Source organism: Patiria miniata, unplaced genomic scaffold (genome assembly GCF_015706575.1).
Source record: "Patiria miniata isolate m_02_andy unplaced genomic scaffold, ASM1570657v1 HiC_scaffold_7, whole genome shotgun sequence".
In the NCBI taxonomy this organism is placed as follows: Eukaryota; Metazoa; Echinodermata; class Asteroidea; order Valvatida; family Asterinidae; genus Patiria; species Patiria miniata.
Window position 1 is genome coordinate 19,301,139 of NW_024037074.1, and position 12,647 is coordinate 19,313,785.

Consider the following 12,647-nt stretch of genomic DNA (forward strand, 5'->3'; position numbering starts at 1 on the left):
GGTTACATTGAATATGTTCCCAAAAAAGATATTTTTTTAATTTAATTTTTGTTGGTAGTTTTTTTTTTCAACCACGTTTTTGTCCTTTTTTTGCATGGGATGAACATGTAGCTTAGGGTTTGTCAATGCAAAAGTACAAGTACATTGTACCAAAACAAAAAATGATAAAAGAATAATATCAACTATAACTACAAATGCTAGTAAAGCATGATTAAACTTCCATTCAAATCAGATTCGTCCATGTACATGTATAAGTGATTATTCAGTTGGAAAATAAAACAAAATTGATATGGACGGTTTAAACAGCTCATGTACATGTATGTAACTTTGTCAAGTTATGTAGAGAATGATCATTGATATGAGTGGAGTCAGGTTGATCTTGAGGGGAGTCGAGTCAGGTTGGTGTAGCGGTACTTTCCTCGCCTTCCACCGCTGTGTCCCAGGTTCGATTCCTGCCTAGACCAACATGTGGACCGGGTTTTCAGTCCCAACCTGATTCCCTGGGTTCTCCCCAGAATATTCTTCTGGGGTTTTCCTCCCACCTCTAAAACGGTAATTTCTTCTCATTGTCTTTCTCTCTACAGGTTTTTTTCAGGCTTGCGAGCTACAGAGCCTAGAGCATTACCAGAAATAATTAATAATGATAATGAGATGTGTGGAGTTAGTCAGTAATGAGATTGTTATTGCAAAATCTGTATCTGTATCTGTTAGCTTCTGTACAAATGCCTGGTGTGGCTATCGCGTACAGCCTCATGGTGTATGTATGAGGATAACTGCCAGAAACACCGGGGCAAACCCCTTCTCTTAGCGATAAGTGTTTGCTGGGTTCTTTTACTTGCATTTATACAACACACGGGATCTACAGCTTTATGTCCCATCCGAAGGACAAAGCAATAATGGTTAAAGGGAATATACATCATTTGCTTTTGCTGTAATTTTCAGAAATGGATGGAATTGGGGGGTTGGAAATATAAAGCAAATATAGTTTCACTGACTTTTTGGAGGTTTTGGGTTCGAAAATGCTATAAAAACCAAGAAAAACGATCATTTTCCTGTAGTCTGGTTCCCTGACTCCATATAGGAAGAAACATAGCAGTTTACATACATTGGGGAATTGTAAGGTCAGGGAACCAGTCTAGCTGGCCCGTACCCGTTCATAGGTTTGTAATCGATTGCAAACAAGTGCAATGGTCAATTGGGGCCTGTATTTGAAAAAAAAGCCAGTTGTTTCCAACGCTGATCGGCCGATCAGCGTTGGAAATTGATACAAAAATACCACTTTTCTTGAAAATGACAGTATACCAGGTGCCATAATTTTACAGGATGCTTTAGACTGTCATTTACCAACATCCTATTAAGGTATTTCGCAAAAACTTGGTAGTTTTATTTTTCGATGTTTGCAAATGTTGTATATTCCCTTTAAGTACTTTGCTCAAGGGCACAAGTGTCCGGGCCTGGGCATGAACCCACGCCACTGTTGCCTCTGAAACACCAGAGCATGAGTCCAGTGTTTTTAACTGCTAGGCCATCTCACCAAAATATCATGTATTTTGATCAAAGGATTTGCACTTTCAAAATCCTGTTGATGCTCATTTGTATTTCTATTTAATTGCCCTTGTAATCCCTCTACACCCTTACCACAACAAAAAAAGTTAATAAAGTGGTCTTTTGAAAACATCTGTTTTTGCCCCCTGGCATTATCTGACTCGAAAGGTTTGAGCCAATTGCTCTTTACCATCAAGAGAGAATCAACGATGGCTAAAGCCCCCACAGGAAGAAAAACCGTTCCGCTGTGTGACTCTGACTCTAATAAAAGTTCCTTATTATATTGGAAGGAAGTTTGAATATGGGTCATTCTGTACATGTTGGGTCCACTTTTTTTCCTGTCTCTGTGTCAGATGATCTGACATCTATGATTTTTGTAAGTCTGATGTTAAAGGGAATGTTTAACATTTGCTTTTGCTGCTATTTTCAGAAATAAATGGATTTGGAGGATGAGTATGTTTTTTGCAAATATTGTTGAAATGACTTGTTTCACGTTTTGGGCTGGTAGATGCTGGAAAAACCAAGAAAAACAATCATGTTCTTGTAGTCCGGTTCCCCGACCCCACTTAAGATGAAACGGAGCAATTTAGAGACTTTGGGGAATTGTAAGGTCAGAGAATCAGTCTAGCAGGCTTGTACCCCTTCACAGGTGTGTAATCAATTGCAAAAAAAAACGCGGAATAACTAATTATGAATAGGAGCAGTTTTTGAAAAAAAGCCAGTAATCTCCAATGCTGGTCGGCCGACCAGCGTTGGAAAAATACTATTTTTCTTGAAAATGACATCACACCAGGAGCCACGATTTTACAGGATGTCATTCCTTAACAATCTAGCAAGGTATTTTGTGATAATTTGATCATTTCGTTTTGTGATGTTTGCAAATGTTGTATCTTCCTATAATGCAGTCGTCCTCGTGAAGTGATTATGAATAGCAATCTACATACCCAACGAATACAAATTCGTTTGGAGTTATTTCTTAATGAGGCTTGAATGACAAAGTACTAAGGTAACAAAAAAAGTGTCACACCTTGGACCCTAAATTAGAATGACCCATGTAAAAATGACGTTTTGCATAAGGAATCAAGTTAAAGCACCCATGCAATGTAATGTTTTAATGCAATCTTTGAAAATGCACCTTTGTGTCCCATTATTTTCAATTTTGGTTTTGCCATTTTGAATGGTATTTTGGTGCCTTTTTTATGCTAATGAAAATTTCCATATTCATGAGCAAAACTGTGATGTCATTCCGGGCAGAAACCTCCATGTTACAGCTATTTTAGCAAAAAAAGTTGCCAGAATTTTTGATATTTTGCTGTCATAAATTTTCTTTTCATTCACTGATTTGTAAAGTACATGGCAGTAAGCCAATGAGCAACCCTTTCTCACAAAACGTTTTCAATGAGCATATTTTTGGTTTACAATTTGAACAGAAAACCCCCTAAACTGAACCGAGAAATGACATCACAACAACAGCACCCTCAGTTGTCCGGAAAAGCATGGGAAAGTGCGCTTTTCAATAAAATTGACCAAAAAGGGATGTCAAAATAGTTTTCATACATTTAAGAGAAGTAGAAAGTTACACAAAATGTGTTCCTAAGAAAAATTCATTGTATGGACCCTTTAAAGATTCACTACACATTTAAGTGTACTTTTCCCCCAAATACTGGAAAACAATTTTTTTCAAATGTAGGAAAACAATGGTTCTGACTTGAATGAAGTCACTGCACTACTGGAACAATTTGTAACAAAGCCTATGCGTTCTGGAAGTTTAAAAAAAGAAAAAAAAATAGAAAAAAATTAATTGCTTTCACTCAAGCAGACCATGAGCAGACCAACCCCCCTCCCCCCACCTGACTAAAAAAATAATAATAAGAGGAGAAACTGCTCAATCTGCAGATCACTCATTGTAACGTCAATCATTTTTTATCTTCAATAATACCCCAAAATGTACGCAACCAAATTCTCACAAAAGGTGTGAGTTTCGAAGGAGGTCCTTCCGTTAACAATTCGTTTTTATGGGTTGAGTTTCACAGTCGGATAGTTTTTGTGTGGCTGTTAATACGAGCAAAATATACGTGTCAGAATTTTATGGAGGTTTGGAGGAGGTCTTTTCCAGTTTTTAATTATCTGTAATGGTCTGGTTTTCACAGTCTGATTGTTTCTTATGGCCCTAATTTCTTCGACCGTTCACGGTGGAGTAATCTTCACAAGTCCAAACACTTTACTCATTATCACATCTGCTCATCCATAACCTTAAAAACTGCGAACAGGCGTGGACTGGTTCAGGCGGTTGCATAGCTTTTGTTTGAGGTGAATAGGGCCTACAGGATGCAGTTTCTCGGCGTAAGGACATATTTTCTGGAAATTGGTTTTCGACGGTTTCACAATTCGCCATTGTCCGGGGTCCTTTCTCTAGGGCTTGACACCAAAGTCTGCACTGATTGTAGGCTGTGAAGTGCCACGGTACTGGTCCAGATATTCCCTAAAGTAACAAACCCAGACTGATTACATGTTTCATTGGACTTCGCAAAAGCATCGATAAACGGCATTCTAGTTTAGCTGGATTGTACATGTGCTTCGGGCCCATAGACTTGCCTTTGTCACAAAATCAAAGCTGCTACCCGCCACAGAACACAAACCGTGGCCCTGGGGAAAAAAATCATTTTGGAAATTTACTGGAACAATCTTCAGCAATCCTCGACAATCGACCCTAATGATCTAGTCTTTGCTGTATAATATTGCCATGTTGATTTCTATAAAAACAGTTTTTAAAGTTAAAAGGAAATGAAGGGAAAGGAATGAATTTACTCTCCATTGAATTTGAACCCACTCTGAAACATAAAATAATGAGAACAGGGGTGCGCTTTGGCGGTCATAACCAAGAATTGGTTCGGTGGTTCCTTGTCTGTGAATTTCTTCGGCAATTTTAATTGGATTAGAATTATGCATGATCATGTAGTACTCAAATTCCCAAAACAATTAACCAAAGAGAAACCATCGAACCAATTCTTGGTTATGACCGCCAAAACGCACCCCAGATTTCTAGAGCTCATCCATATAAAAAGGTCCCCCAAAGTTAAAGGTGACACAAAGTCACACAATGCTTCTTTAATACAAAACACACCACAAGTGGCCCATTGGAGGGGGGAAAAAGACATTTGATGCTTCGCAGAGTAAAACAATCCATTAATTTCACCCATCACATGATAACAATCTGACATCCTTTCAAGCATGGAGGTGGAAAACATTTCCTAAATCAATGCTTCACTGGCCTCAACTGTGAAAAAAAAAAAAAAAAACTTTCCAAGTTTAACACTTCCCCTCCGAAAATATTGCAGCTCTCTCCACCAACCCCCTGAATGACTTTAGAACAGTCCGCACCTTGCAGTGACTTCAGCTAAGCCCCCTTACGTTCAGTCATGCGTGGACAGTGTAATATCCTACATCGCTTGTAGGCTGTCCAACAGCCGGGTAAAGCCAGCTCAATCTATCAGTGTACATGCCAGACGACCGTTCGGCCGTAACCACATCAGGCAAGCCAATGAAGCCATGCCCATAGAATCCTGCCCACATAACACTGCTGAAAAAGCTGTCACCCAAACTTTGGCCAGCCAGTTAGCAGGGTCTATGATGTGGCGCGTTCTCTCTAGAGCGCTCTGTTGAGTCAGCTTGGATCTTGGAATCTGATGCACTGAATCCTAACACATGATCTTCATCTGTTTGATGATTCACTTTTTCTTTCTGCAAGGGAATTAGCTCTGTCTTTCTGCTTTTTTGTGACAGCTGTGTTATAAACTCTCTCTTGTGACTTGCACAAGTGCGAGTCGACTGTGAGGATTGTAATTGTATGAAGAGGTCTCGTCGACATCAGATTTGTCCCGAGTTCATCAGTGGATGTATAATTCCAGTTCTTCCATATTGGAAAAGAGACAACCAAGTGGACAGTCTGGAGAACATCTGCCAGACTTACATCAAGAAGAATTTAGTCTTACCTTGTGGAATTATAACAGTCTATTGGAGATAAAGTGTCCAAAAGTTTCAGGTGAGTTATTGCAAATTTGAAAAAAAATTGAAATGTTAGGAGTGATTTCATGGTCATGATGGTTAAAACTATTTATAAAAGTATCTTCCAGGAAAAAAGTTGAATGTCATTTTTGAAAATGTGTGATAAAGTACAATTAGAACAGTGCAGCCCTAGCATGTAAAAAGTAATATCAAAGTTATCAATGATTTGAACAAAAAAATTAGTTTTTCCTATACTGTTTTTACATATTTACATAGAAAACTGTTGTCATTACATTCTCACATTTGCAAGTCATAAGCTCTGATATGATTTCATAATTGTTATCATGTTATCAAGGCCACATACATTTATATGGGATTAACCTTTAAATTTTGTGTGGTCGATATAAAGCTGTCTTTTGGAACTTGTTGGGATCAAGCCTTTCCTTTGTATCTTTCATCAGCCCAAAAGTGTGTTTATAAATGTTTTTCACTCGATGTATTGACTTGAAAAAAATTGAAAAACCATTTTCCCTGTAAAATAAAGGTTACTCTTAAATAAACAGTATGTGTGCATTTTGTAATTCTTAAAGAGGTTGGTTTAAACTGGGTGTCCCTGATAGTAGTGCTAATGAACACGTTTTGGTTGTTCCGAGTAAAGTTACATAAAGTTTAAGATATCCATCATTAGTCTGTCTACCCCACCTCTCGTCGCATGGTTGGTAAATCACATCATTTGGGGCACTGGAGCACTAGTCAGAACACACTGAGGCACAGTGATTTCACTAGTACATTGTGGTCGCATCTTTTGTGGATGTAACTTTTTTTCGTATCTGTACACCTTCATGCATGCATCACGCCATTCATAGAAGAGGAAGCTGTGATCTTGTGGTTTTGCAGTGCGGAAAGAGACATTGTATCGAGCTGAAAGTGAATTTCAATGTTCAGTGTTAGTAGTGCTAATGAACACATTTTGGTTGTTTTGAGTAAAGTAACATAAAGGTTTAAGATATCCATCATTAGTCAGTCTACCCCTCCTCTCGTCGCATGGTTGGTAAATCACATCATTTGGGGGCACTGGAGCACTAGTCAGAACACACTGAGGCACAGTGATTTCACTAGTACATTGTGGTTGCATCTTTTGTGGATGTAACTTTTTTTCCTATCTGTACGCCTTCACGCATCCATCACGCTATTCATTGAAAAGGAAGCTGTGATCTTGTGGTTTTGTAGTGCGGAAAGAGACATTGTATCAAGCTTAAAGTGAATTTCAATGTACAGTGTTCACAGTCTGTGACTTGGGTGCTGTTCAGTCAAGCATTATGGAACATTACAAAGACTGATGTGGCTCTTTTTTTCTGTTGGTCAATTGTTCTTATCTTTATTATTCTAAAAGGTATTATGAATCATTATAATGTCGAAGTAAATTGCTTTTTCTGTGCCTCGAGATGAAATAAAGTAAAGATAGGCCCATGTACAAACACTACTTAAAACAGATGTGGGCTTTTACAACTTTTCAAGTTCAATGTAGGCTAGTGACAGCATTGACTGGCATGCAACGTTTCCTCGGATCTGCTGATTTCCTCCTATTTTACTTCTCATGAATGCCATTACAAATTGAAAAAGACTGTACAAAGTCTTGTGTGGTTTGGAGTTGCCTTGTTTTTTCTAAATTCCCAGTTGCATGCCTGAAGTTGCCATTTAAAAATATATTTATAGGCCCCTATATTTTTTTTAATCACCCCCTATATTTGTAAAAAAAACAGCTAATAATCTCTTTAACACTGCATCTCTTAAAAGAGAGTAAAACAACATTGTGGGCGCATGTTGCTGCAATGAAAGTGGAACTTAGAAGAATTTTTAGTTGTAATTTTCTTAAATTGAAATGTTTTATAAACACTATACATTGAGGGGCCTTGGATCCTGAATCTTGCCAAGTCTGCCACTGTGCACTTAACTAAAGTAGCACAGTGTGTCCTCTCTCAATTGAATAGATTACTGTATAGAAATTGGGTAAAATACTGTACTCAGATGTCATTACCTAAAACCATAAGAATTCCCCCCCCCAAAAAGGAGACTTTTTTATCTTTATCCATCATCAGTTCGTGCTTTAGTACAGCCCCCTATCCCTCGCCCCAAAACCACTCCATCAGCAAACCGTAATGCAAGCACACTTTTCTCCCAGAGAATCCATTGGTCCAGGATACTTTTTTTTTTCTGCGACTGCAGAGTGATTTTTTTTTTGAGGAGTGCTGATTGGGGAGAGGTTAAGGGGTGACAGCAATCTACTATTTGTCATTTTCATTAGTCGGGGAGCGTTTGGATGGAAAAAAGGAATGACTCAAAAATTCCCGCTGGGCCGCGACTACTCGATCGACTCTAGATATTTAATCAGTCTAGCTAGTGCCAAACGGATTCACATTAACAAGTGTTCAATGTGAAGTCTTATTTGACAAAATCAACTGCCATATTAATGTTCAAATTTATTGCAGAATTTTCTTGTGTACATGTTTTACTTTACTTCACCTGTTTCAGATGGAGAAAAAAGTTAGACACCTTTTTAAAGGATCAGTTTGAAACATCCTAAATGATAAAAAGTTAGAGATCTTTTGAAGGTTGTACTGTTTTTTTCTCAGATTTATTAATACGGAACTCTTTATTTTATCCTCAGATAACAAAAGCTAGGAGATGCTGTGCAACATTTGAAGGAAATCGTCAAAGGAAAAAAAATAAACCAACAATTTTCTGAAGAGAATTGGACAAAATCTGTGAAGGAACGCCGGAACTTACACAACACTTTTGCGTCAAGAGTCACACCCGGACGAATCGCATTCAGCGTAATTGGACACAACATGGCAGCCAAACTTGCATTTCTGGGACTTTTTGTCGTCGCCGTGGTGAGCGCAATGGACCATGACAGCTGCTTCCAACCTGTCACACGCATCATCAAACATCAAGGTAAGGTGTCTCTCTGCTTTTTTTTTTCACGTTCAGAAGGTCTCCGTCTTGAAGTCATTGCCAAGACTGATATAGCAGCTGCTTTGATGAATAAGCACGTTTGGTATTTCACCTGTGTAAGTCAAGATTTGATGAGTTTTTCTTTCAGGATAAACATTTCGCCATATGCATACAAAATCATAGCGGGTACCAGAACAGATAAAGAAATTGTCTTGTTTTTAAGTAAGCTCAAATTACAAAAAAGTTTTGACGGCAGAGTGTTTTTAGGTGTTTCGTATGTCCCAACTTTTGTGTGAACGCAATCATCCTGCAGTTTTTGGAAGCCAGTTTTCGATACCTCATCCTCTATCTTCCTTCTGTGCTATGGAAAGTGTGTCATTCAGTATACAGAAATGTCTGAGCAAATACTGCCGTACTAAGTTTCACACAAGCGCCACGGCTGCAGGCTGTGTGCACTTTTCGTCAAGCGGCAAAAACGCTAGATCTTTTTGAGCTTCCCTGACACAGGGGACGCGAACAAAAACAAGAAAGTAGGGTAGATTTGGCTAACCCAGCAGGGTGTTGGTCTGTGATATCGTCATATTGATATCACGGATGCTGTGCGATGTACCAGGTGGTCACCCACTGCTGGTCTATAGTGTGCTTGCAATGAAAAACGTAACACACAGTAGCGGATCTAGAGGGGGATTTGGGGGTTGCAATTAGAAAATGCTTCCACAAGCTTTGTTGTCAATCGTGCCCAGGGTAAAAGCTTTTACCACGGGACACTGCATATCCAACCCACTCAAAAATGTGTTGATTAATCAATCATTTTAACATCATAAAATACTTTATTTATGGCTTGAATGTGCTCAGTCATACATGTAAACTGGAGCGAGGACTTGAAATAAAAGTGGGGGGGGGGGGGGAAGGCCAGACTTTGAAAAAGGACCACACCTCCAAGGGATTATTTTTCCATACCACACATTTGCTACTATAGAGAATTATGCTGGAGGGCGCTATACGATTGTACATAGCAATAATATAATGTTTAAAACAACCATCTTAATTGAGTCACTGCTGCAGGATGTTTTTTTTTTCTTCATCTTTTCTTCATTTTTTTTCGTAAAAATGTTTGTTATTCATTTGGCACATTTTTCTTTTGCCAATTTTGTGGTTTGGAGGATTAATTTTTTTCAAGAAGGCATGCAACTGTTCCTCAGATCTGCTGATTTCCTCATTTTTTACTTCTAATGAATGCCATAACAAATTGAAAAACACTGTAAAATATTTTGCGTGGTTTGGAATTTCCTCGTTTTTTCAAAAATCCCAGTTGCACCCCTGTTCAAGTGAAAATAAAGTCAGAGAACCAATCAAAGTGCTTCAATATACACCCATAGCGAATGCGTGGTATGGAAAAAAATATCGCTCGCGGGCGTTGTTGGTTGCCTGGTGTTGGGAGCCGGGGGAAAAGTCAGCCATCTTGTAATTGCACGACAGGAGCTATAATCGCTGACAGATGGTGGTCATTAGACCGGCCTCCTGTAACAGATCCAGAAAACCGGACAAAGGAAGACACTCCTAAGTGAAAAGAAATTGCTGTGGGCTGGGGGATAATCTTTGTGGTCAGCCCAGTCTAGGATGAGATGTTCAAGAAACAAACAAGGGTCGGGGGAGTTTGCACCAAATGCGGTGATTAAAAATAACTATTGGCCGGCTCTAGTAAAGTAAAAGTAAAGTCTGTCGCGAGCCAATGCGACCCATCAGGCCGGCGTTTATCTCCGGTTTCAGTAGCATGAAACAACTGAGAATATTTCTACTCCCCCTGGATGGGATGCTAGTCCATTGCAGGTTAATCCCCAGCTAATGCTGGTACCCATTTATAATCCTGGGTGGAGAGAGGCAAGAGGGGGTGAAGTGGCTTGCCCAAGGACACAACATATGACCAGCAGCTGGATTAAACCTCTGATCAGGAGTCACAAATCCTAACCACTAGGCCACACTCTGCCACTTTGGCCTCTTAACAAACCCTGTAATATTCAACTTGATCAAAGTTACATACATGTACGTGTATTATCAGTGACATGCTTAATTCCTCTATACATATTTAAATTAATCCACCAACCACAATTAGTTAATTAATACAAAACGTAGGAAACTGACTGAATTCCCTTTTGATCAATATTTCACTGCGGTTGAACACAAACTGACTGGAGCACGATTTTAACCTGTGACCCACTTTCTAAAATTTGCGATACTTGGCAAGCCTGAACCCTCCGTTCCTGAAGGGGTGTTGAGTGCACAGGGCCTGGGCGCGAGCATGGCGACACCTCGGTAATGTCGACCAAATGTGGTATTTGGATTAATCTGAGCCCTGTAAATTTGTCTCAAATTGTAAATCTGATGCAACAAATACTTGTAAAAGCTATTTTATCTGTGGGAATTACAGATAATTTTATTGAATAACTTCACGATATTGTTCTCAGGGTGTTGGTACATGTATGTAGAGGAAAATGTTGTCAGTTCACATGAGTCTTAATTAGCTCTAAATTAAACGTTTAGAAATTGATGATGTTTTATTGAATATGGCTGCATATTTGATTGAATATGCCGAAAATGATGTCTTCAATTTTTTTTTTAAATTTCCCAGAAATGTTTAATGGATTGAGAAGTTGGGAGTGGAGGGTGGACAAAGGAAGGGGACTGCAATGGGCTTGGTTGGGGTAGTAATGCTCCATAAGTTTGTGAAGCTTTGGCAACCACCTGTTACAAGGAGTGTGATAGTTATTTGGGGAGCGGAGGTCTTTTTGGGGGGCGAGGGGGGCACATACTCTCATGAGAGGCAAGGGTTTTAGCCAGAGGGGTGTAAGGGTGTTTCCAATAGGGACACCATTTGTCATGTTATTTTGGGACAACCTTCACTTGAGATCTATCAGTTGTAAGCGTATTTTATTATGTACAAAATATACCTGTAAAAGATTAGTTGCCCGATGTAATTGATTGGTAAGCATGGTTGATAACGGTAGAAAGTGCCTAATTTCCGTAGGTAGGTTGCCAACTTGATTTTGACCTAGATGGCATGCTGTTTCTGTTGTCTATCATTGCATATTGCATCAGATTTCAAAAACAAAGGTCCACGGTGCCATGCCACTCTGAGTACAAGTATCTTGTTTGTTGCCAAACCTGTTAAATGCAACAATATGCTCAAAAATACATGTACATATGTGAACAACACAGTACACTGGTCCCACCAGATGTTGTACGCTGACAGACCGCTCCCGTTGGCCACACCCAAACGCAAGCAGATGTCTAATCTCAGCCGCGTTTCTGGTTCCATTTTGGGGCCCAATACCCTTGACACCCCGGAGAGCTTCCTGCGCCCAATCCCTCCGCTTAATCTGCAGGCAATTTTCTTGATAGTTTAAACCAAAGCAACTGTTGAAAGCCATATTGTGGACTAGAATACCTGTTAGACACGTATGGGGGTAACCTGAGGGAGTAGTCTGTGCCAGCTAAGCACTTCCTTTAAGAGACAAAGGTCGTTTTGTCGTGGGAGACTTAACAACTTACTTTGCCACTAAAAACGTCAGACTACCCTTCTCAGACTTAATTTCTCTCCAAGTAATTTCTATTGGCTTGAAAAAAGAGTAAATTGTTAAAGTTGTGAACTTTTTAACTGCATGTTGTACGGGGACAAAAACTTTTAATTAATGGCATGTGCATTGTAGGAATGCTATCAGCTCTGCTCTCACACTGTAGAGGGCAGTTTTCAGGGCACTTTTTACCCTGTGGAGAACACCAAATAGCATATTTGTATGTTTGTGTGTACACCGGGTGCATTAAAACAAAGGTGTCCATCATAATGTGTGTAACTTGTGTAAGAAGTTCTTCAACAGAAAAATAGAATCAGACCGTTTCTTCCAAAAAGAACTGAATACTTTCAAACCCCCCCCCCCCCCCCCTCAGAAAATAAATTGGCCTTATTTTATTGAGCTGCTGTACACCAGTGCAAACAGAGTTCACCGGACGTTTTCAACAACTCACAAGTTTGGGACCTGTGATACACGTGTAGCAGATAACCCTCCCTGGCAATCCAACCAATATGTTCATCCACTTTTTACCCTAAATTCTTTAGGAATGGCCCGCTGTTCCCATTGGATCAC

At 39.4% G+C, this 12,647-nt stretch overlaps 1 protein-coding gene across 4 annotated transcripts in view; it reads left to right on the forward strand.

Moving 5' to 3' along the window:
- Window positions 1-4,648: 4,648 nt before the first annotated feature.
- Window positions 4,649-12,647, forward strand: part of LOC119718773 (semaphorin-5A-like) — a 126,889-nt gene continuing 118,890 nt past the window's right edge. The window contains exons 1-2 of one of the 4 annotated variants that reach the window (XM_038188187.1): window positions 4,649-5,587; window positions 8,219-8,505. In XM_038188187.1, coding sequence (XP_038044115.1) covers window positions 8,400-8,505 — 106 coding nt within the window. In that variant the 5' untranslated portion in view covers window positions 4,649-5,587; window positions 8,219-8,399. The remainder of the gene's footprint in view (window positions 5,588-8,218; window positions 8,506-12,647) is intronic. The other 3 variants (XM_038188186.1, XM_038188185.1, XM_038188188.1) reach the window with 3 other exon arrangements.